Below are 26,720 nucleotides of genomic sequence, written 5' to 3' on the forward strand. Positions count from 1 at the left end.
CAGACCCCCCCCCCCACCTGTCCCTGGGGGTGGGGTTTTTTGGTATGTATTTTGGAGGGTGGATTGAGTGAGAGTGGGGTAATTGACGGAAGGTAGGGGCGAGTGACAGAAGGGAGGGGGTGAGTGAGGAAAAGAGGAAGTAAGAGTGAGACACAAGGGATAAATACATGAGGCAGGAGGGGGGAGAGTTAGTGAGGCGGATGGGGGAGAAACACATGGGTAGATTGTGGGAAATAGAGGTGACTCGTGAGGTGTGAAATTTTGTGACTGACCCCTGTCGAACCTTTTATGTGTCAGCCAGATAGGGGTTCCCCGAGATTTTTCGAAATACTTCAAGGATTCCTCCAAACAAAAAAGGTTGGAAATCACTGCCTTAACCCCTCTTGCTACCCACCAAGGGCCAAATACCCCCTTCACCCACCCCTGCTACCCACAATAAACACTAATACCCACCACCTTACCCCCACATGATTGATACAAGAGGCCGCGGGTGTCCTCAGGTAATCCCCACGGGTGTTTGGGGGCCCTCTGTGTTTCCCGCGGGTGTCTGGGGTCCTCAGATGGTCCCTGCGGGTGTCTGGGGGTCCTTGGCTGGTCTCCACAGGTGTCTGGGGGCCCTCAGGTGGTCCCCACGGGTGGTCCCTGTGAGTGGACTCCACGGGTGTCTGGGGGTCCTTAGGTGGTCCCCATGGGTGTCTGGGGATCCTCAGGTGGTCCCTGTGGGTTTCCAGGGGTCCTCGGGTAGCCCCCGCGGGGTCTGGGGGCCTCGGTTGGTCCCTTAAAGTGATGCCACATCCTTTTGAACTAATGTCTTCAATCCCATTGGCTGTAATACCATGTGATATAGCCATGTGGTTTTAAGGATGTGACGTACCTCCCTTGGAGATGGCGTCACATCCTTAAAATAAAAAAGAGGCGGGCACATGATACAACATCCAATCGGATTGGAGCTGTGCCATCTGACCATAAAAGGACGTCACAGGCTATATATAAGGCCTGTACGTCTCATTTTACCTCAAGAAGCCGATGAGAGAACATCCTGTTCGGGATTTACCATGTGGCTTTGGATTGACAGATGAAGAAAGAAGATTAAATGCAAGAAGAAAATAATGACAGATGAAGAAAGAAGACGGTGATAGAAGATAAAAGAAAGAAGATTTTTTTTTTACCTGATGCTGGTCTTCAAGGTGGATGGCGTTGGATTGCGGGTGATGACGTCGCGATATGAGAGCTTGCAGATAAAACGGGATTCGGAGGGTGAAGACTTCTAAAGGTAAGAGAAATATTGAATGTATGTTAATGTCTTTTTTTCAGTTTTTTTCATTGTATTTATTTTTATGTTTGTGATTGCCCATTGACTGATGGGGGATGTATTTATTTCAATGTATTGCACATTTTTTCTGCCACAGGATTGGTACTGCAAGCCACCGGGGACCTGCGCGGACCACCAGAGGGCCACAGACACCCATGGGGACCACCTGAGGACCCCCGGACACCCGCGGCCTCTGGTATCAATCATGTGGGGGTAGAGGAGGTGGTTATTCGTGTTGTTGTGTTTTTAATGGTTATTGTGGGTAGCAGCTAATATAAAATGCAATACTAGTGTAGATGAGCTGGGGGTCTCCAGAGCAGAACCGCATTGATTTGAGGTCTGTGGGCCCCCTGCTTCCCGAGATACAGGCCCTGTTATGGGGTGCCAGTATCTCCTATGCATTTACAGTTGTGTGAAAAAGAAAGTACACCCTCTTTGGTTTTACATATCAGGCTATAATAACAATCATCTGTTCCTTAGCAGGTCTTAAAATTAGGTTAATACAACCTCAGATGAACAACAACACATGACATATTACACCGTGTCATGATTTATTTAACCAAAATAAAGCCACAATGGAGAAGCCATGTGTGAAAAACTAAGTACACCCTTACTGCTTCCATAGGACTTAAGATGCTAAGTAGCAGACAGGTGCTGCTAATCAAATGCCCTTGATTAATTGATCATCAGCAAGTGTGACGACCTCTATAAAAGCCGAAGTTGTAGCAGTTTGCTGGTCTGGAGCATTCAGGCATTCAGCATCCAGGTGTGTGTTAGGGCCTATGCAGCAAAGGTTCCAAAGAATATCGCATGGGCATTTAAATCGCCGTTTTTTTGAGCGATGCTATCACGGTATTCAAAAAGCCTTCCTTACCTGTCTCAGAAAAATTCCCAAAACTAACGAGTTGCTGCCAGTGATGGGATCGACCCTCTGAAAGGGTCTAACCCGGTGATTCATTTCTGCTGCAGAGAGAGCTGCTCAGCGGAAGCCGCCTCTCACAGCGAAAATCACGCCCGAAAATTATGTTTTTTAATATACATTTTATTCCTAGTGTAGATGTGCAGGGGGTCTCCGGAGCAGAACCGCGTTGGTTTGAGACCCCTTTATGGGCTGCCGGTATCTCTTATGCATGGAGATATCCCGATTACGTGGTCGATAAGTGGCTTATGAACGCTTAATGCATGTGGCCCATAATGTTCTGCTGAAATAGGCTTGTGCTATAGCTCTTATTTTTAATTAGAGAGTTCTACCTTTTGATGCAACTGTTTCAGATGGAGAAAACGATCATTTAAACCGTGAAATTAGTGCATGGAGGCATTCTTTTTTTTAGGGTAAAACAACAACTATTTTTAAACAGCACATTCATTACTTCAACAACCTAGTTACAAATTAGTTAACAGGGCAAAAACAATCAGAAAAAGGCAGTTTTTACATCACATAATACTACCAGGTAGTAACCCACTTAAGCCCAGATCTACAAAAGGGTGCTAAACTTCAGCACACCTCAGCTCCCATTGATATGAATGGGAGTAAAGGCGTGCTAAAGCTTAGCACCCTTTGTGGATCTGAACCTTTGAGTGTTGGAATAGGGCTGGACATCACTCATCTAATAGGAAAGGACCCAAACATGTTATTATTATGTAGCCCCGGTCCCTTCTGGCTCCCAGAGACCCCCTCCTTTGCCTCAGCGCGATCGCGGGTGCCGTCGGAGCCAGCGACGGACCCGCCGGCTGTTTCCAAAGGTGGGGGCCAGAGCAGGGAGCATTTTGAGTCTCGGGAGGCTCGCCGGCGCACCCGGCTAGCGGGGGCCGCCATGATAGTTTGCACGCGCGGGCACAGTAATTGCGCATGAGCTGTGAAGTGCGGGAGTTGCGGCGGCCATTCCAAAGTCGCGCATGCGCAGTTCAATTGCGCACGTGGCCCCAATGTACAGCATCCTCCACGGGACTACAACTCCCATGAGGCCTAGGGAGGAAAGCCCCAGGTGACCCAGAACAGCTAATAGGGCTCAAGGATTCTCGGCTGTTGCTTTTAGATACAGTTGGCAGTTGGCAGTTGGAGCAGGGAGCTAGTGAGTGAGGTTGCAGGGGAGCAGTAGCCCCTTGCACTAGGCCAGATAACCCCCCAAAGGCCCTAGATAATGGGTACCCTTGCCCCAGTTTGTTGGTTGCTTCAGGGACAGGCCTTAGAGAAGATCTGCCCCTTTAGCTATTTGGTTAAGTAAAGATACACTCTGTGGCACGCAGCCTGATTTCTGGGCTCAGACCCCTCTATATATACAGGCTATCTTACCAGAGACTAATATATATATATATAGACTATCTTCACGGAGGCCACGCTAAGCAGCGACTGCGGCCTGCCGGCTGCAGATGGATCCCCTCCAAGATACAGACGTTGCGGAGCCGCGGTGATATTATCCACGCCGGAATTCACCCCACGCGTAGGAGGACATCACGTCGGATCCGGCGCATCCAAACCCACTTGAATAGCGGCACCCGTGGGCTGGAGCCTCGGGCAGGTACCTTTAGTAGTGCACTAACACTTAAAGGGATAGCGCTATCTCCAACACATTGAGTGGGTGTGGACATAAAGGGACATCAGGGGATTGGTGCCCAGCACCCAAGTACTTTGGAGGAGGGAATATTTATGGTGATGTGTGCACCCGGTGCACTTCTATGTATACACTGTGTGCGTGTTTTATTATTGTGGTTCCTGTAAGATGACCATCCCACTAAGGTGGGAGCCCTTACAGGTGGAGGCACTGTGTTCAACGAATGATCAGGTAACCCCAGGCTCCCAGTGGCGGAGGTTCAGTACTTCTGTGAGCCTATCAGGTAACGCACCACACCCGGTAACACAATTGTATTTCCCCACATGGTCCCCATCTGCGATAGGGGGGGGGGCAAAAGGTGTTACATTTGGAGGCGCTGCTGAGATCTCAGACCTGGGGTGCTCTATTAAAGTCTAAATTGAGCTGCTGCAGTCACTACCATGTTCTCCCCGTCTAAGCAACAAGTGCGCGACTGGGCGCTGGAACTAGATGAGTCCCCCCACCATGTGCTCGCGGTGGGGGATGTCCCAGCAGGAATCCCCTGTCAAGAAGTCCTTAATCAGGTCAGATCCCTTCCCGGGTTCACGCGAGTCCGCCAAATAGGGCGGAGATGGAACCCCACATACCGCTGGTACATACTCCTTATAGCATCCCGTTCTGAAGTAAGGGACAATATCACCCCTGCCGCCCTACACTTTCCGGAAGTCTTGCCTCCGGGGTGTCCTGTCATTTTCTCAGAATTACCTAGGGCACTGCCGGCCCCCATACCCTATCCCGAAGCCACACGGGAACCTCCCGCGGCCAAGGGAAATATGACGCGTTACTCTCAGGACAGTCCTTGCTATATTCAGAGCCATTGATACCTACTGCACCGACACACTTTATTTGAGCAAATACCCAGTATGTACCTGGCAGATACCTGGAATGCGCCGCTCCTCACCTCTGACAAGCCCTGTTGCGTTTGCCTTCCCAGCCTGGGTTCATGCCTGTCTGACAGGCGGCTGATCTGTTAAATGATAATGATTAGGATTTAATAGGCTGCAATGCTTCGCGTGTCTACCAGATGGCATAAATTCATGAATTGTAATGCAGTATATATATATATACTGTGCAGTATTGCAGCCAGCGGGAATAAAATGCTTCAATCCCTGCCTGGAAAATAACCCAATGCACTCGGGCAGAAAACAGTCACAAACCTCAATACACCCGGGTATACCCGAATTCGTGGGACTAGCCGAGCTCGAATAAAGTGTGTCGCCAGTGTAGGGTAATCTTCAGTCCCGGACTCCCCGTGGAGACCCCTCTCCAGACTGGGCCCCCACCCTCCGTGTCCCCTGAAAGACAGACAAGTACCAGACGTCCAACCAGTATACCTTCACAGGTCCCTAAGTCCTTACAGGTGGACCCAGTGATGGGAGGAATCCTACCTCAGCTAATAGAAGCTCTGAGCAAGGCCTCTCATTCCCATCAATACCGCAAGCTCAAGATATTCTCTGGGAATAGACCCACGCCGGCGGGTGAGGCAGAATTTGAGGAATGGAAAGACCACACGGAACACGGGCTCCCGGAGTGGACTTGCTCTGATATAGTAAAACGGCAACGGATTGTCGAGTGCTTACGACCCCCTGCTACGCATATGGTGCAATTTTACGATAATAAACACCCTAACGCTGACACGGCAGCTCTGATCCAGGCCCTAACCCGGACATATGGGGTTCTTAAGGACGCCGTGTCATTACTGGCCAAATTCTACTCGCTCACGCAAGTCGAAGGAGAAGAAGTGTCAGAGTTTCTTCGTCGGATCCAGTTGGCTCTATGGCCTCTGGTAAAGAAGGAGGTTATTCCGGCAGCCCAAGCTGATGGCATGCGAGTCCAGCAGCTTCTGCAGGGCACCCTGCCCATGCATCCGGTGGCGATACGAGTCAGCTGTTCTCTCTCTCCAGATCAGCCTCTAGATTTCGAAGAGTTGATGGATAAAGTACTCGCTCACGAAGGTAATCTGCGGTTGCACCGGCCAAAGCTACCGAGTGACTCTACGAGACGAGAAAAGTCCGCTACTTCGACCAAAGGACATCCTCAAGATGAACTAAAGAGAGCAGCGATAGCAGAGGCCAAAGAGATCGAAGGTGAGGAGGATTCCCCTGTTCATAAAACTCCTATTGCTGCACTACACTTCCCCAAGAGGGAGCCAGCGGCATCCAGGACTGGGACCTCTCCAGGGGGTCAAGCTTGCTTCAGGTGCGGCCAAGAAGGGCACTTCGCTAAGACTTGCACAGGGACAAGAAAGGTCAGGACCGATCCACCCAAAGCCATGACCTGCACGGCGCAGACTGAAGAAACTCCTTCTCCGTCTGAAGGCCCCACCCCGCCGAGCAGTGGAGAAGCCGTAACCACAGACGCCTACATTCGGGTGGGACCAGCTGATCTTATACACATCCTCGTGGAAGGCATTTACGCAACTGCCTTGTTGGACACCGGATCTCAGGTGACCATTGTGTATCGCTCGTTCTATGATCAACATCTGACTCATCTGCCATTGCAAGCTGCGGACGCAATGAAACTCTGGGGACTTAGTCAGGAGGCCTACCCCATTGACGGCGTGGTGAAACTTCGGCTAGCCATACTACAATTGAACACTGGCAAGTCCCATCCAATGGAAGTGGAGGTGCTAATATGCCCCGAACCTCAAGAGCCTCCCAGTGCCCCAATTATCTTGGGAACAAATACCGATGTGGTACGGGCAGTGTTCCGAGCATACTTGAAAGAGGCTTGTGAATTACCCCTCTCGGCCCTACCCATACAAGGAAGACGAGCCGCCGAGTCCGGATGAAGTAGAATTCGGCGACTTATTCAATACTCACAATGGAGTGACCGTGATTCCCCCAGGGGGAGTAGAAGTTATGTGGGCGGAATGCTGCTATCCAGAACGAGATGAAGCCGGTCAGCTCTTCTCCTTAGAGAGTGCGCCCGAAGAGGATGCCTATCGGGGTTACCGACTTGTGCCTGAGATCCGAGAGTGGAAGGGCGAAATGCCTCTGAACGTCAAGGTATATGTTCACAACACCTCTCCCTATCCCATGCCCTTAGACTATGGGCAACGATTGGGACAGATATACGCGGTTACCTCTGTCGATATGATGTCCGCCCAAGTAGATGATGCAGCCTCCATGGAGCATCCCACGGAAATGGCCTTTGACTTCGGGGAATCCGCCTTGTCCGCGGCATGGAGGGCACGGCTGACTGCCAAGTTGGAACAGTGGAAGGACATATTTTCCACGAGTGACATGGATGTGGGCTGTAGCCGAAATGCCCAACACACTATCTGGCTAAGTGACACCACTCCGTTCCGAGAAAGATCTCGTCGTATTGCCCCTCGAGACGTGGAGGATGTGCGAAACGTGTTACGAGAGATGGAAGCAGCAGGCATCGTGACTGAATCCTGTAGCCCCTACGCCTCGCCGATCGTGGTGGTGCGAAAGAAGAATGGGTCAGTGCGATTGTGTGTCGACTACCGGACCCTGAACAACCGTACAATTCCTGATCAGTACTCACTGCCACGAATTGAAGAAATTCTCAATGCCCTGTCGGGAAGTCAGTGGTTCAGTGTCTTGGACTTGAGGTCTGGGTACTACCAGGTGCCTATGAGTGCAGACGACCAAGAGAAGACAGCTGTCGTATGCCCTCTGGGCTTCTATCAATTCACTCGCATGCCTCAAGGTATTTGCGGAGCCCCAGCAACGTTCCAACGGTTGATGGAAAATACGATCGGGGACATGAGAATGCCTCGTTTATCTGGATGACATCATTGTTTTCGGCAAGTCGTTGGAGGAGCATGAAACGCGGCTCATGAAGGTGTTGGATCGACTGGGGCAAGAAGGCCTAAAGTTATCCTTGGATAAATGTCGATTTTGCCGTACCTCAGTGACCTACGTGGGACATATAGTATCCGCTGAAGGGATAGCCACGGATCCCGCCAAAATTGAATCAGTGATGGAATGGCCAAGACCCGGAAACGTCATGGAGCTACGCTCCTTCCTAGGATTTTGCGGATACTACCGCCGTTTTGTAGAAGGGTATTCCAGTAGAACCAAGGTTCTTAACAATCTTCTCAAAATATACCCAGAAGATACGGGCCGACCTGCTACATAGGTGCGAGCGCCGTTCAATGATAAATGGACAGATACCTGTGAACAAGCATTCCTTGATCTGAAGAAATGTTTAACAGAGACACCCGTTCTCGTGTATGCCGATCCTGAACTACCCTACATCCTTCATGTGGATGCAAGCCTCAACGGGCTGGCAGCCGTTCTCCATCAGAAATATCCGGCCGGTCTCCGACCAGTGGCCTATGTAAGCCGCAGTTTAACCCCCAGCGAACAGAACTATCCCGTCCATAAGCTGCAATTCCTTGCCCTCAAATGGGCGATTGTGGATAAACTCCACGATTACTTGTATGGGGTCAACTTTTAAGTGCATACAGACAATAATCCGTTGACATACATAACGACCACCGCCAAACTGGACGCTGCCGGCCATCGATGGTTAGCATCTCTCACAAACTACAGATTTACCTTGAAGTACAAGCCTGGGCCGCTAAACATTGGAGCTTATGCCCTATCTAGAAGGCCCGGACTAGGGGCCACCCCGGATGAGGACATTTGGGAGGAAATTCCTGGGCCAGGAATGCGAGCCCTGTGCAACACCGCAGCTATAGTGGGGAATAATGTGGCCTTCTCGGAATTACGTGTCGTGGATTCATTGGGATGCCAATCCAAGGCTCTACCTGCTGCCTACTGTGATCCTGATGGGCTGAACGTCACTCCTGATAAAATTATCTCGTGGAAAGATATGATACAATATCAAATAAGGGACGCAGTAGTGGGCCTTATCCGCCAAGCCGTGCAGAAAAACAAATTGGATATGCTGAAGCGTGCTCCAAGCGACGTGGTGGCGATTCTCATGCGGGAAGCTGACAAATTCCAGCTGGACAACGGCCTACTCTATCGGGTGGTACAGTACCATGACCATCCCGAAAGGAAGCAATTGGTCCTACCCCGAAATCTACAATATATGGTCCTGAAAGCCTTACACGATGAACATGGCCATCTGGGTGTAGAAAAGACTTTTGGGTTGGTGCGTGATCGCTTCTTCTGGCCACGGATGCGTGAATCAGTTGAGTGACACTGTCGTCGGTGCTACCGATGTATCCAGCGCAAGACCCTCCCTACCAGGGCCGCCCCCATGGCTCATCTGAAAAGTTCGGGTCCCATGGACTTGGTGTGCATGGACTTTCTGTGTATTGAACCTGACACCCGAGGCATCAGTAACGTATTGGTCATCACCGATCACTATACTCGATACGCTCAGGCCTTCCCCACCAAAGACCAGAAGGCCATCACAGTAGCTAAAGTCCTATGGGAACTGTATTTTATTCATTACGGGTTGCCAAACCATCTGCACTCGGATCAAGGTCGGGACTTCGAAAGCAACATCATTAAAGAACTGCTTAAGCTACTAACCATTTCTAAGTCTCGAACCACACCATACCACCCAGAGGGGGACGCCTTACCGGAGAGATTCAACCGGACTCTCCTGGACATGCTCGGCACGTTAAAAGGATCTCAGAAGAGAGAATGGAGCAAACATGTGAAATCTTTGGTGCATGCCTACAATTGCACTCGCCATGAGTCCACGGGGTTCACTCCTTATTTCTTGATGTTCGGGCGAGAAGCGAGACTTCCGGTGGATATACGTCTGCGGGTATCTACCGATGGGGTACCCAACATGACGCACTTCCGATACGTACAAAGGCTACAAGACAGTCTGCAAAACGCCTACCGGTTAGCCGAGAAAGCTTCTGCTCGTTGAACGCTGATAACAAAAGACGTTATGATCATAAGGTCCGCCATCGGGAGATTCGTCCTGGCGATGCCGTTCTACGCCAAAACCTATGAGTCCCCGGCAAACACAAACTGGCTGATCACTGGCGTGACGGAGTCTATGAAGTCGAATCACAAATGCCAGGGCTCCCAGTATATCGTATAAAAGACAGTGATGGCCGGGTAAAAAGCTGGCATCGAAATCACCTCCTCCCTATTCCACAAATGGAGGAAGGAGATACAGAGATACCGACTACATCATTAGATGGAGAGTTAGAACCAGTAGAAGCTAATGATGAAACTAGTCCGGTCAGAATGGAGAGCCCCTCTCAAAGGGAACCACAACACTCTGCGGCACCTCCCGGCGGAGCTACGGGTAAAGGGCCTCAACAAACAACTTTTCATAAAGGAACTCCAATGAGTAGACCCCTGGATCCTCGAAGCCCATGCTTCATGCCCCAAACAGACTTTTCAGAGACATTTATACCCTCAATGGGAGAGGCTGAGCCTCAGGACTATGCACATTACTCTCCAGAAGAAGTAAAGCCAGAGCTTCGCAGAAGCCAAAGAATGAGGCACCCTCCCAATCGGGTAGCTTACGATTCAGTTGGGGCACCCCACTATGAGGCTCAGCAGTGGTCACGGGCCAAGATACAGGCCGTTATTGTGATGTTCACGCAATTGTGTAATCTCATGTAGAGCATTGCAGTGTTACGTTATTGTATTGTATAATTGTACTGCATTTTTTTTATTATATAATTTCTGTACATGGTTATGGTTGCTACCCAAGCGAGGTCGTTGGGATTTTACCAGGGGGAGTGTATAGCCCTGGTCCCTTCTGGCTCCCAGAGACCCCCTCCTTTGCCTCAGCGCGATCGCGGGTGCCGTCGGAGCCAGCGACGGACCCGCCGGCTGTTTCCAAAGGTGGGGGCCAGAGCAGGGAGCGTTTTGAGTCTCAGGAGGCTCGCCGGCGCACCCGGCTAGCGGGGGCCGCCATGATGGTTTGCACGCGCGGGCACAGTAATCGCTCCTGAGCTGTGAAGTGCGGGAGTTGCGGCGGCCATTCCAAAGTCGCGCATGCGCAGTGCAATTACGCACGCGGCCCCAATGTACAGCATCCTCCACGGGACTACAACTCCCATGAGGCCTAGGGAGGAAAGCCCCAGGTGACCAAGAACAGCCAATAGGGCTCAAGGATTCTCGGCAGTTGCTTTTAGATACAGTTGGCAGTTGGCAGTTGGCAGTTGGAGCAGGGAGCTAGTGAGTGAGGGTGCAGGGGAGCAGTAGCCCCTTGCACTAGGCCAGATAACCCCCCAAAGGCCCCAGATAATGGTTACCCTTGCCCCAGTTTGTTGGATGCTTCAGGGACAGGCCTTAGAGAAGGAGATCTGCCCCTTTAGCTATTTGGTTAAGTAAAGATACACTCTGTGGCGCGCAGCCTGATTTCTGGGCTCAGACCCCTCTATATATACAGGCTATCTTACCAGAGACTAATATATATATATATATATATAGACTATCTTCACGGAGGCCACGCTAAGCAGCGACTGCGGCCTGCCGGCTGCAGATGGATCCCCTCCAAGATACAGACGTTGCGGAGCCGCGGTGATATTATCCACGCCGGAATTCACCCCACGCGTAGGAGGACATCACGTCGGATCCGGCGGATCCAAACCCAGTTGAATAGCGGCAACCGTGGGCTGGAGCCTCGGGCAGGTACCTTTAGTAGTGCACTAACACTTAAAGGGATAGCGCTATCTCCAACACATTGAGTGGGTGTGGACATAAAGGGACATCAGGGGATTGGTGCCCAGCACCCAAGTACTTTGGAGGAGGGAATATTTATGGTGATGTGTGCACCCGGTGCACTTCTATGTGTATGGCTATATGCATTATTCTGTGTGGTTCAGGTACCGAAGTTATTAGTATTAGCAATAGCAAACAGTTATTAGCATACACTGTGTGCGTGTTTTATTATTGTGGTTCCTGTAAGAGGACCATCCCACTAAGGTGGGAGCCCTTACAGGTGGAGGCGCTGTGTTCAACGAATGATCAGGTAACCCCAGGCTCCCAGTGGCGGTGGTTCAGGCCTTCTGTGAGCCTATCAGGTAACGCACCACACCCGGTAACACAATTGTATTTCCCCACATGGTCCCCATCTGCGATAGGGGGGGGGGGCAAAAGGTGTTACAATTATATAGTAGTTAGTCTGAAGTGCCCCAATTATATATGGGGCTATTATAACACTGGAAACACAGTTAATATGCTGTGTTATAATGTTTCCCTTATCTTGAAGCACACATTATTTTACCTTTATAAAAGGTATTTCCAGTTTATTATGACACCCAAATGTTTAATGTGTAACACATTGCAGAGCAGAAATGTGTCAGATATATCCGTTCTGGAGCAGTGGAATATGGTATTTACTTTACACGTAACTTTGGGTGGCCAATCTTGCAGGTCCGTTAAGGTCTTTGCCTTGTGAAATGCAGTGTGCATGCCAGATTAAATAAAATGGTCTAGGTACTTGTATAGCAAATTACAAGAATATGTTGATTTAACCTCAAAATGTTGAGGAATTTGAAATCTCACTCTACCAGAGCCAAAAGGAATTTGCTAAAAAAAAATTATAAACATCTCCATTGCCACATATTGCAGTAGACTGCACAAATAGGGGAATAATAGGGGTTAATATGTCCTGTATGTTACAGGAATAATCCATTGAAAAGTGTTACACACATTAAGGGTTTGTGCGTGTATGTTTTAAGATGAGCTGAAATTGCTATGACTTTGTTGCAGTAAAATGTAGACAGCTGAATGACTGAGGAAAAATAATATTAATAAATAGTCTAGCAGCTTTTTATAAGCATCACATATTGAAGCAGATGCTTTGGCGAACTTACTCTTGCTCCTTCATAAAATCTGCATACTATTTGAAGAACATAATCGCAAGCAACAGATGGGTGGTTGTTTGTCATTTTTCTCTATTTTATTTGTTTGGATTCATTTTTATACTCCTGTCAGACATCCAAGAATAATTTGTAAGAAAACTTGCATTGGGTCATTTAAGCTGCTTGTTGATTGATAAAAAAAAAAAACACCTCAATGTCTTAAAAAAACAAACAAAAAAAACCCTGACCAGATCAAACTTGAGGAAATGTATGGGAGATATTACAAGTTTACTGATTACGGGATCAATGCCATTAGCAATTGTGATGGGAGATGCAATACAGCTCATATTAATGAAGCTTAAGCTCGGCCATTGCCCCTACCCGTGTGATGGATGTACGGGACCCACCTGTATATTCATCTGCCTGTGGCTCATGTAGCCAGAATGTTATCGGTTAACCCAATGTACAGGGGAGTCTTTATTGTATGTAGATTGTGTGTGATTTATACTGTTAAATACATTTCTTCGCTCCCTGGGCATACCTGGCTGGTAATTCAATTACTCAGCCTTCACACCCATGAATCCGGGTCTGGCTGGTTGCACGAGGGGGTTGAGCACGAAGGAGAGTGGGGAAGGGCAGTCCTACTATCTGGGAGGCTTTGGTCAGAAGAGCGGTGCCATTGTCTGCCCAGACAGAGAGGCACCTATCTCATCAGGAAACAGTGAGCCGGCACTGAGAGCAGGGGGAGGAAGGCACTTCTATCATTGGTCGGTTCGTATTTCCTGCCCTCCTTGCCTCAGCCTCCCCAGCCCTGATTGGCCAACACAGGCGATGCCTCGCGCTGTGTTTGCCCCAACACACAGCAACCACGCTGGGATTGGTCACTGCCCCGGTCTCTAGGATTTCCTATACAGAAAGAGAACCTAGAAAACTAGGACCTGATCTGAGTTCCACAGATCTCTTCTGGGTTGGCATGCAAATAGTCCAAGCGGTGGGCTCTGAGGATGTGGCAGAGACACCCGAAGTCGAGGCTGCTTGCTACACTGAGCAGGATATTTGAAGTTGCTCTGCTACAACTAGCATCCAGCACTGCCTGCAGACTCTGGACTCCTACAGGGGTGGAAGCTATGCAGGGGAAGTCATTTTGGTGGCGCTGGATAACTAGATGACTAGGATTGCCCCTGTATTACTCTGAGGGTTGTGCGTACTGTATATGCCCTGTTAGGACTTTGTGCTGTGTCTGTTGGCTCCAGCTGAAATAAACACCTGTTTATTTGATCTCTGTGTTCTGTCTGGTGCTTGATCCTGTGAAACAGTCCTAGTCTCCCGTGACAGCAATATTCTCCAATGGTCTACCATATTACAACTAAGTTATGAATGTCTCCTGCGTGCAAATAGAGCAAAATAGGAGAAAAACAAAACCAGTTTTGGCAAAGGACAGGAATCCAATTTAAAGCAATGGTATTTTTTCCATTGATAAATCTGGTGCCATTTTCTTGCTGCAATATTGCGCCAGTTGTGCAGCAACCATTCTTTGATAAGTCGACCCTTAAACTTGCTGCTCGTGTTCAACAAGTCACCAGCGAAGTTAAAGCATGTTTTTGGGGTGAAAACAAAAGCAAACAACTTTTCAAATTTTCAGCTAATTGATATTTTTTCACACGTTGACAACGTAACAAAATAATTTGTGATTTGACTTGTTGCAAGCCCAACCGAGACGGTTTTGTGGACCTCAAACCTCTGGCTATTTTAAGTAGGTCTCTTTTAACTTCATATTTTGTACATTGATTGTATCTACTAACCAATAAAAATACCACTTGTGAGCACATTCACGTCTCAGACGTGTCTTTAACCATTCTTTTCCCATTGTCTCTTAGCACACAGTGCTCCCACGTCAGCCAGGGATTCTGGGTAATGACATGTAACTGAGCACTCACAGCGTGCCACTCTTCTTGTCCATTTTAAGACCTGTCTGAGACATGAGAATGTGCTCACAAGTGCTATTTTTATTTGCTGCACACTGGACGTTGAAGGGTTTGTGTCACTTTTTTAGTGTTTGTGTCTGAATGCATAAACTACACTTGCCTAGGCAAGAGAAAGGACCCCTTTAGAACAAGCACTCGTGTGGTGATAAACAAGTATAAATGAAATAAACCTTTAATAATATAGGGTTAAAAATAGGACACACAAAGTATAAAACGAGGATTAAATAACTAGCACTTAGTCCTAAAAATCAGACTAAGTGCTAGTTATTTAATCCTCGTTTTATACTTTGTGTGTCCTATTTTTAACCCTATATTATTAAAGGTTTATTTCATTTATACTTGTTTATCACCACACGAGTGCTTGTTCTAAAGGGGTCCTTTCTCTTGCCTAGGCAAGTATAGTTTATGCTATTAGTCTCCCTACCCCTGGCACCGTTCTCTAGACAGTCGCTTGAGCTTATTCCTCCACCCCCCCTTCCCTCACCTTAACTTTGTGTCTGAATGTACTGACCACTAATCTTTTTGCCAACTTCTGTTTATTGATGTGTTCTTCCTTCTAGATACTTGTGGTTAGCAACAACCTTTCTGATAAAATCTCTGTTTTATGCGGAAAAATTGAGGAAATATCTCTACCTGAATACGTGGATGTCATTATCTCTGAACCAATGGGATACATGCTGTTCAATGAGCGAATGCTGGAGAGTTACCTTCACTCTAAAAAGTGGCTGAAGCCACATGGTAAGTGTGTTAAGGGAGGAGTTACATGATGCACATATTATAATGATATGTATTATATTCTCTGTGTACAATAGGAGGAGTTAGGGAAGAGTTACATGATGCACAGATTATAATGAGATGTATTATATTCTGTGTGTACAATAGGAGGAGTTACATGATGCACAGATTATAATGAGATGTATTATATTCTGTATGTACAATAGGAGGAGTTAGGGAGGAGTTACATGATGCACAGGTTATAATGAGATGTATTATATTCTGTGTGTACAATAGGAGGAGTTAGGGAGGAGTTACATGATGCACAGATTATAATGAGATGTATTATATTCTGTGTGTACAATAGGAGGAGTTAGGGAGGAGTTACATGGTGCACAGATTATAATGAGATGTATTATATTCTGTGTGTACAATAGGGGGAGTTAGGGAGGAGTTACATGATGCACAGGTTATAATGAGATGTATTATATTCTGTGTGTACAATAGGAGGAGTTACATGATGCACAGGTTATAATGAGATGTATTATATTCTCTGTGTACAATAGGAGGAGTTAGGGAGCGTTACATGATGCAGATTATAATGAGATGTATTATATTCTGTGTGTACAATAGGAGGAGTTAGGGAGGAGTTACATGGTGCACAGATTATAATGAGATGTATTATATTCTGTGTGTACAATAGGAGGAGTTAGGGAGGAGTTACATGGTGCACAGGTTATAATGAGATGTATTATATTCTGTGTGTACAATAGGGGGAGTTAGGGAGGAGTTACATGATGCACAAATTTTAATGAGATGTATTATATTCTGTGTGTACAATAGGGGGAGTTAGGGAGGTGTTACATGATGCACAGATTATAATGAGATGTATTATATTCTGTGTGTACAATAGGAGGAGTTAGGGAGGAGTTACATGATGCACAGATTATAATGAGATGTATTATATTCTGTGTGTACAATAGGAGGAGTTAGGGAGGAGTTACATGATGCACAGATTATAATGAGATGTATTATATTCTGTGTGTACAATAGGGGGAGTTAGGGAGGAGTTACATGATGCACAAATTTTAATGAGATGTATTATATTCTGTGTGTACAATAGGGGGAGTTAGGGAGGTGTTACATGATGCACAGATTATAATGAGATGTATTATATTCTGTGTGTACAATAGGAGGCGTTAGGGAGGAGTTACATGATGCACAGATTATAATTAGATGTATTATATTCTGTGTGTACAATAGGAGGAGTTAAGGAGGAGTTACATGATGCACAGATTATAATTAGATGTATTATATTCTGTGTGTACAATAGGAGGAGTTAGGGAGGAGTTACATGATGCACAGATTATAATGAGATGTATTATATTCTGTGTGTACAATAGGAGGAGTTAGGGAGGAGTTACATGATGCTCAGATTATAATGAGATGTATTATATTCTGTGTGTACAATAGAAGGAGTTAGGGAGGAGTTACATGATGCACAGATTATAATGAGATGTATTATATTCTGTGTGTACAATAGGAGGAGTTAGGGAGGAGTTACATGATGCACAGATTATAATAAGATGTATTATATTCTGTGTGTACAATAGGAAGAGTTAGGGAGGAGTTACATGATGCACAGATTATAATGAGATGTATTATATTCTGTGTGTACAATAGGGGGAGTTAGGGAGGAGTTACATGATGCACAAATTTTAATGAGATGTATTATATTCTGTGTGTACAATAGGGGGAGTTAGGGAGGTGTTACATGATGCACAGATTATAATGAGATGTATTATATTCTGTGTGTACAATAGGAGGAGTTAGGGAGGAGTTACATGATGCACAGATTATAATTAGATGTATTATATTCTGTGTGTACAATAGGAGGAGTTAGGGAGGAGTTACATGATGCACAGATTATAATTAGATGTATTATATTCTGTGTGTACAATAGGAGGAGTTAGGGAGGAGTTACATGATGCACAGATTATAATGAGATGTATTATATTCTGTGTGTACAATAGGAGGAGTTAGGGAGGAGTTACATGATGCTCAGATTATAATGAGATGTATTATATTCTGTGTGTACAATAGAAGGAGTTAGGGAGGAGTTACATGATGCACAGGTTATAATGAGATGTATTATATTCTGTGTGTACAATAGAAGGAGTTAGGGAGGAGTTACATGATGCACAGATTATAATGAGATGTATTATATTCTGTGTGTACAATAGGAGGAGTTAGGGAGGAGTTACATGATGCACAGGTTATAATGAGATGTATTATATTCTGTGTGTACAATAGGAGGAGTTAGGGAGGAGTTACATGATGCACAGGTTATAATGAGATGTATTATATTCTGTGTGTACAATAGGGGGAGTTAGGGAGGAGTTACATGATGCAGATTATGAGATGTATTATATTCCGTGTGTACAATAGGAGGAGTTAGGGAGGAGTTACATGATGCACAGGTTATAATGAGATGTATTATATTCTGTGTGTACAATAGGAGGAGTTAGGGAGGAGTTACATGATGCACATATTATAATGCGATGTATTATATTCTGTGTGTACAATAGGAGGAGTTAGGGAGGAGTTACATGATGCGCAGATTATAATGAGATGTATTATATTCCGTGTGTATAATAGGAGGAGTTAGGGAGGAGTTACATGATGCACAGGTTATAATGAGATGTATTATATTCTGTGTGTATAATAGGAGGAGTTAGGGAGGAGTTACATGATGCACAGGTTATAATGAGATGTATTATATTCTGTGTACAATAGGAGGAGTTAGGGAGGAGTTACATGATGCACAGGTTATAATGAGATGTATTATATTCTGTGTGTACAATAGGAGGAGTTAGGGAGGAGTTACATGATGCACAGGTTATAATGAGATGTATTATATTATGTGTGTACAATAGGAGGAGTTAGGGAGGAGTTACATGATGCACATATTATAATGAGATGTATTATATTCTGTGTGTACAATAGGAGGAGTTAGGGAGGAGTTACATGATGCACAGATTATAATGAGATGTATTATATTCTGTGTGTACAATAGGAGGAGTTAGGGAGGAGTTACATGATGCACAGGTTATAATGAGATGTATTATATTCTGTGTGTACAATAGGAGGAGTTAGGGAGGAGTTACATGATGCACAGGTTATAATGTGATGTATTATATTCTGTGTGTACAATAGGAGGAGTTAGGGAGGAGTTACATGATGCACAGGTTATAATGAGATGTATTATATTCTGTGTGTACAATAGGAGGAGTTAGGGAGGAGTTACATGATGCACAGATTATAATGAGATGTATTATATTCTGTGTGTACAATAGGAGGAGTTACATGATGCACAGATTATAATGAGACGTATTATATTCTGTGTGTACAATAGGAGGAGATAGGGAGGAGTTACATGATGCACAGGTTATAATGAGATGTATTATATTCTGTGTGTACAATAGGAGGAGTTAGGGAGGAGTTACATGATGCACAGGTTATAATGAGATGTATTATATTCTGTGTGTACAATAGGAGGAGTTAGGGAGGAGTTACATGATGCACAGATTATAATGAGATGTATTATATTCTGTGTGTACAATAGGAGGAGTTAGGGAGGAGTTACATGATACACAGGTTATAATGAGATGTATTATATTCTGTGTGTACGCCACGGACACCCAGGATGCGCAGCCTCACGGCCCCACCTCTGCCCCCGCTCCGGCGCGCGGCGAGCGCGTTCATCCAGCCTCCCCTCTGACTCACGCCTCAGTCTCCGCCCCCCGTCCTGGTGACGGACAGGACCGGCGTGGGAGTGACTTGCGCTCTGGTCTCTGCCCCCTGACCTCAGTGACGTGCGCGGGTCGACGCGCGCTCGGTCCCGCCTCCATACCTGATCAGGCTGCATCATAAGGCACACCTGTGTGCACCAGCAGCCTATAAGATTCTGTTTCCTGGTTCCGCCCTGGCTCTTCATTGGAGAATCTTCCTTTATATACCCTCTTGCTCCAGACACTCATTGCTGAGCATAGTCTTGTATGACGTTGTGCCTTGCTGCATTCTGTTCCTGTATCTCCTGCCTTGCCTTGTTTTTCCTTGCCTGTTGATCCTGCCGCTGCCTGACCCTGCTACGTACCTTGGACTCCGCACCTCTCTAATCCGGATATCTACCTACCTTCCTCCAGTCTCCAATTCTGAACCTGGCTACGCACCCTGACGATCCGCTACTCTCCAATCCTGAACCTGGCTACGCACCCTGACGATCCGCTACTCTCCAATCCTGAACCTGGCTACGCACCCTGACGATCCGCTACTCTCCAATCCTGAACCTGGGTACGTACCCCGACGATCCGCTACTCTCCAATCCTGAACCTGGGTACGTACCCCGACGATCCGATACTCTCCAATCCTGAACCTGGGTACGTACCCCGACGATCCGCTACTCTCCAATCCTGAACCTGGGTACGTACCCCGACGATCCGCTACTCTCCAATCCTGAACTTGGCTACGTACCCCGACGATCCGCTACTCTCCAATCCTGAACCTGGGTACGTACCCCGACGATCCGCTACTCTCCAATCCTGAACCTGGGTACGTACCCCGACGATCCGCTACTCTCCAATCCTGAACCTGGGTACGTACCCCGACGATCCGATACTCTCCAATCCTGAACCTGGGTACGTACCCCGACGATCCGATACTCTCCAATCCTGAACCTGGGTACGTACCCCGACGATCCGCTACTCTCCAATCCTGAACCTGGGTACGTACCCCGACGATCCGCTACTCTCCAATCCTGAACCTGGGTACGTACCCCGACGATCCGATACTCTCCAATCCTGAACCTGGGTACGTACCCCGACGATCCGCTACTCTCCAATCCTGAACCTGGGTACGTACCCCGACGATCCGCTACTCTCCAATCCTGAACTTGGCTACGTACCCCGACGATCCGCTACTCTCCAATCCTGAACCTGGGTACGTACCCCGACGATCCGCTACTCTCCAATCCTGAACCTGGGTACGTACCCCGACGATCCGCTACTCTCCAATCCTGAACCTGGGTACGTACCCCGACGATCCGATACTCTCCAATCCTGAACCTGGGTACGTACCCCGACGATCCGCTACTCTCCAATCCTGAACCTGGGTACGTACCCCGACGATCCGATACTCTCCAATCCTGAACCTGGGTACGTACCCCGACGATCCGATACTCTCCAATCCTGATCTGGCAAGTACCTTCTACTACTCTCACATCTATACTCCTGACCTGGCTTGCACGACCAATCTACATTCTAGGTGCGCCCGCGTGGCTGTGGGTTCGTGACTCAATTCCCTACCTCAGCACCGCGGTCACGCTTCGTTTGTGGTGAGCTACGCGTTACCATTATATACTATCAATCTATCTGTGAATATTGAAAAGAAAAATATATATGCAGATGAGCCATGAGAAGAATAAAGAGACAGGCTAAATGTAAATCAAAATACAACACTGATCAATATCATGATTTCAAAAAAGAATCTATAGGATATGCCCTATAGTGTAGCAACGCCGAGCTGCAAGTGTTGCCATTACCATGGTTACTGAATATCTCCTTTTTGATTGAATCCAACTGATGTTTAGCAATTAGCTGCCAGCTACGCGACTTCAGCACTCACCTCCCTGCTCCCGCAGTGATTGGTGCAATTCCGCTGACACTCCCACCTTTCTCACGATAAAGAGATGGACGACGTCGCTACGTACTTCACTCCTCCTCCCCTGACGAAGTGTACGCTCAGTACACGAAACGTGCGTAGGGATTTTAAGTGACGCCACGATTGTGGCGTCAATGTTAGAGGCGGCTGCTGTCCAGAAAGACTAGGTTGTATGGCGATATTTTGTTACTATTAAACTGCATCCAACAAAAATGTTACTCCGCTTCCAGGGGGAGCTGCATGGTGATACATTGTAACTATACTCTATACTCTGTATCAAGTGAGGCTATTTAGTGTTACGCTCTATACTCACACTGTTTACACCCACAGCATTTAGCCTATTTAAACCACGAGGAGCTACAATACAGCCATTTATTAATGCAGTAGAAACCTATGACTAGGATGGTACATTTTGCTTATTATACCTGAAATAAGGGAGCATTCTTTCTAAACGCCATACCTCTGGTTACCAATGCATTTATACAAACACCTTGCATTTTTTGTATTAGCAGGCTATAATTGACAACAGAGAATCTATGCCTTTTTAGGTATATACAGTATACCTATAGAGGTATTAACCTATATAGAGGAGAATTATCTCAACATCAGCCTATATATGATTGATCCTATAAGAGGGAATTAAATACAAATCAGACCTAACCTACCATTGTAGGTACCAGCTATACCTAATATCGGATACAAATAATACTGCTATACCAATCCAATAAGTTTGGATACTATACTCACCATAGGTTAGTAGTAATGTGCTGCCTCAATAACGGAGATTTTAAATCACACTGTATATAATGTCACAAAGCGTCGTTGTTAATGAATAATAAAACTTTATTGTTTTCAAAAATACATTGTTAGTGGTACATATGAGGGATGTATTACATACATTCTCTATAGGAATATTTGTATTTCTTGATTATCAAATCAACTATATATAACATTATACCTATGTACTTTGAGTGCAATTCATAGGGATCCTTATGTGAGGACCTTGCCTTACATACAAAATTATTGACCTAGTAAATATTATCCCTTTGCACTGTAGTATTTTATCTATGCATAAAATTAAAAGGCGGCTTTGGGATTGAGCGAAGGGTTATCTTTAGTGGTTTACTATATTGTTAACTGTTAATTACCTTGTGTCTCACTATATTAAATAGGGGTCCTAGAGACTAGTTTAGTGTTAATGTCCTAGCCTTTGAAGGCAGAGAAGCTGGTTCAAATCCCAGCATAATGATTTGCAAGAAAGTTAATCCGCAAGATTTTCATAAATTATCATATCAAGAGATATGCGAATGTGGGCAATTCACCATTTTTGCTACATTTTCACACGAGCTGCAGTTGCTCTGAAATGAGCTAAATGTCGAAATGTGGGCTGAAATTTCTCTAAAAAATTGGGAAATGTTACAATTTTGACCAGATTTAACATTACGGAGCAGTTCTTTCCCCCTATTGCCTTTTTCCCAATAAACGGGAAGCAGAGGTTCCCCAGAGCTGAATTACATTAATTTCAGCTTCGGGGATCCTCTGGGTCCTGAGATACAAACTGGGAACGCTATGTCACCAGAACTTGCGTTAAAAAGCCCTGCATTATACGAGCCAATAGGAAGCTGAAACGGATGATGACATCACCGCCATTCTGTTTCACCTGGAGGGGACGGTACTGTCGCTATGTTGACAGGTGCTGCTTTACCTTATTACCTTATATTCATGGTCATGTGACTTTTCACAGTGGTCACTGTACCTTGCATATTTTGGCCACCTAACCCAGCAAATGTTTTTGATGAAATTTGCCATTTTAAACCAGTGAATTTTGACAGATTTGTGAACTAATCATATCCAGGTGAATCACGTCTAGGATGTTGTGATTCTTATAGCCTTGGAAACATGCATTAATAGATCCCGTTCTCTTTCAGGCATGATGTTTCCAGCCTTTAGCGATATTCACCTGGCACCCTTTTCTGATGAGCAGCTGTACATGGAACATTATTCCAGGGCAAATTTCTGGTAATAACGGAAAGCTGTTGAAATTATAATAACGTGTTATATATATATATATATATATATATATATATATATATATATATATATATATATATGCAGTGTTCGACAAACCTATACATTTGCTCGCCCCGGGCGAGTGGATTTAACCCCCGGGCGAGTAAATATTGGCCCAAGCAGCACACGTTTGGTACTAGGTGGCGAGTAGATTTTTTTGTGTGGCGAGTAGATTTTTTGGTGATTTGTCAACCACTGTATATATGTATATAAATAATTCTTCTAAATTAATTTGTGTTTATTGTGTTTAAATTACAATGAAGAATGGGGTTTGAAATCTCCCACGACCCACAGGAGAGGATGCTTATGGTCCAGTGACTGCCATTTTCACTATTCCTGCTACTAAAATGAAAACATGGATATCGTACTATATATATATATATATAACTCAGATTTTATTGAGAATTTTCCATCATACAACACGGTATACATTTTTCTGCATATAAAGCGACATTGTTATTTAATATCAGGCCGGGTGGTCTCTCTTCCTTTCTTTTCTCTCCCTTGTCATGCCTTCGTCTATGAATATCCAGTGTATGTCAGACCATTACTAAACTCAGTTGAAAGCACATAAAGGACATTTTACTCCAATTTAGAACATTGTGTTGTCCAGTGAGTGTAAGTGGAAACATTCTTCACAGTCTCACTAAATTCCAGGATACTTGGCAAGTGCAGAACCACAGCACAATGGTGTACCACAGACAATCTGAGCAGCAGGGTTACAAGGGTAGACTAGATCAGGGGCGCGCAAACTTATTTTGCTGCGCCCGCCCTGCCTTTCTCCCTCCGTTCCTGCGCGCCCCCTCACTTACCTCGCGTGACACCGCAGGGTCGTGTGAAGTCACGTGAAATGACGCCGCGTTACCAAGGCAACCGTGACATCACATAACCCCGCGGTGTAATTTGATGCCGCGTTGCCATGGTCACGCATCCCGAAGCTGGCTGAACCTTGGTAAGTAAAGGTTGCAGAGGCCTCGCACGGTCCCCCGGCATTTAATTTAAATGCCTTGGGAAAGAGCGCAGGACCTTTGCAACCGCTTGCGCCCCCCCCCCCCCCAAAAAAATATCGCGCCCCCAGTTTGCGCACCGCTGGACTAGATCCCTGACAGATGCCTAGCAGAGCAAGAACAATTCCCACCCACAGATAATACAACATTTAAATTAGATTTGTTGTAGGTTGTGATTTTAGGGGACCAACATAAGAATGCTTCATAGATTCATTTACATGCAGTATATACTGTAGTATGCAGAGGTTCAGCACCTCACAGGTGCTTCCACTATATGGTACAACTGTACGGTTTTCTTCACAGTACAGTACACGTGAAGTAGAAACCTGTGGGGTTTTGAAAGCTCTGTACACTATAATTGCATCTATGAAGAACTCTCATGTTGCATTCCTAACAGATATCGCAGCCGACAATGAATCCACATTTATCCAGGACCAACACACCTACTAGAGCTTGTAACTACAGCATTTAAATTAAATATTATTTATGTCTTGGTTGTTCAATTTTGTGCTTATTCACAATGTTTTGCTGTCCTGTTATATTCAGGTACCAGCAGTGCTTTAATGGGGTCAATCTTTCCAGCTTGCGGAGTGCGGCAGTGGATGAGTACTTTAGACAACCCATTGTAGTAAGATCTCTTTATATCCCTTTGACCTACCCGAGCATGACAGTGATGGTGCTATGCCTCACTTACACTGGTAGACCACCTGCTGTTCTGAAACATAAATGAAATATTAAAGCAGCATTTCCTCTTCCCCGTTTTTCTGTTTCTTTTGGTTTTAATAAATGCAGCAGTTCCTAGGTGAAGGAATGACCCTCTGGAAGCAATTACCCCAAAACGCAAAGAAGGTGGATGATTATTAAGAGTAAAAACAATTGTATTAGTACTCAACACAAGATGGGTATGTAGAACAAATACAGCGCCTTATTGACTCGTAGTGCGGCTGTGGAAGGGGGGAGTTTCTCTAATTTTCCTTCCTTTCATTTGGATCATTCATTTACCTATGGTCTCTGGCTACCTAGTACTTAGGGTGTCCTTGTTATACATCCTTCCCACCCCCCTTCCTACCCTCTAGTATAGGTACTATCAAATTTGTGTGGCGGGGGGTTCATATTACCCACAAGGATCTGTTAGTTAATATTAGGGTCTCCTTGTTATCCATCCCTACCCTCCCCAGGTACCCCTTATTATAGAGAGAAGGGGATGGGGGAGCACTGGTGGAGTAAAAAAGTGATAAATATATAATGCAAAACGATTCAGGTGTGTGAGACTCTGAGAAGTGGATGGTGTGGATCTGAAATAATATAAACACTCACACGGCCTTGTGCAAATGCTTGCACATCAAGGTGTCTTTTGCGTCCTTGCTTCTTTTCCTTGTAGATTCAGTCTCCGTTTCTCATCAGGGCTATTCTTTTCTTGATGTGATGTCTCTCGTCTGTTTTGTTCTTCTCCTTTTTCTTGCATGTGGTGTCACCCTCAGAAGAAATACATGGGGATGTGAACAGCAAAATAACAAAATGATACAAACAGGAATTAGCACAAGTGAGTAGAAATCAAAATACAAAATGTATAAAACACTCACACGGGCATGTGTGGGTGCACTCAGGGGGGAAGGTATCTTGACCTCCAACGGGATCTCTCTACTCCAAAATGCCAGCTGATACTCTGTGACGAGTGGTGAGGGGTAAGGAAATGGGGAAAAATATATATATATATATATGAAAATATAACTCACACGGCCAAGTGTGAGTGCACACTTGGAATAGGTATCTTGTTTGCTCTGGCCGGCGTCCCTGGATGAAGCCTTGTGTCAGCCTCTGATGGTGTTTTCTCTCTCCCAGTGCGATGTGGAAATTAAATAGCCCAGAATGTTGAGGCCAAAACACTTTATTTAAAAAACAAATAAATACCATAACAAACTCACCGCCCACTCAACTCGTGAGCTGCGGTGTCAGGATGGGGTAAAATAGGCCAGTCTTTAGGGGATGTTTAACGGGGCTCTTGGGGCTGCAGTGTGACTCCCTCCGCGTCCGGGTGGAGCTCTGCACTTCCCGTGTCCCGCTCCCTACGGTGGCCGCAACAAGTCAAAAAGGTAGGGGGATTTTGAGCAACGCGTTTCGCCGTATCGGCTTCCTCAGGCTCCGTAGTTGTAACTGAGGAAGCCGATACGGCGAAACGCGTTGCTCAAAATCCCCCTACCTTTTTGACTTGTTGCGGCCACCGTAGGGAGCGGGACACGGGACGCAAAAGACACCTTGATGCGCAAGCATTTGCACAAGGCCGTGTGAGTGTTTATATTATTTCAGATCCACACCATCCACTTCTCAGAGTCTCACACACCTGAATCGTTTTGCATTATATATTTATCACTTTTTTACTCCACCAGTGCTCCCCCATCCCCTTCTCTCTTTTTGCTTACCTTTGAAGGATCCTGGGTAGATCCTACTTTGGGGTCTTTAGAGTCACAGGAGGAAAAGAACCAGAGGGAAAACCTTGTCCACCATCAAGGTTTTTTACTTTATTACACCCTTATCCGCCTTTTAACAATTCATAGGTAGCGCCCGGGCATTTCTGTTCTTAAAGTCACACCC

The 26,720-nt window shown here is 45.9% G+C and overlaps 1 protein-coding gene across 1 annotated transcript in view; it reads left to right on the forward strand.

Moving 5' to 3' along the window:
- LOC142493314 (histone-arginine methyltransferase CARM1-like) overlaps positions 1-26,720 on the forward strand; it is a 140,345-nt gene that overhangs the window by 99,614 nt on the left and 14,011 nt on the right. The window contains exons 6-8 of the mRNA XM_075597101.1: positions 15,180-15,357; positions 22,980-23,070; positions 24,675-24,756. Coding sequence (XP_075453216.1) covers positions 15,180-15,357; positions 22,980-23,070; positions 24,675-24,756 — 351 coding nt within the window. The remainder of the gene's footprint in view (positions 1-15,179; positions 15,358-22,979; positions 23,071-24,674; positions 24,757-26,720) is intronic.

The sequence above is a fragment of the Ascaphus truei genome, chromosome 1, assembly GCF_040206685.1.
Source record: "Ascaphus truei isolate aAscTru1 chromosome 1, aAscTru1.hap1, whole genome shotgun sequence".
NCBI lineage: Eukaryota > Metazoa > Chordata > Amphibia > Anura > Ascaphidae > Ascaphus > Ascaphus truei.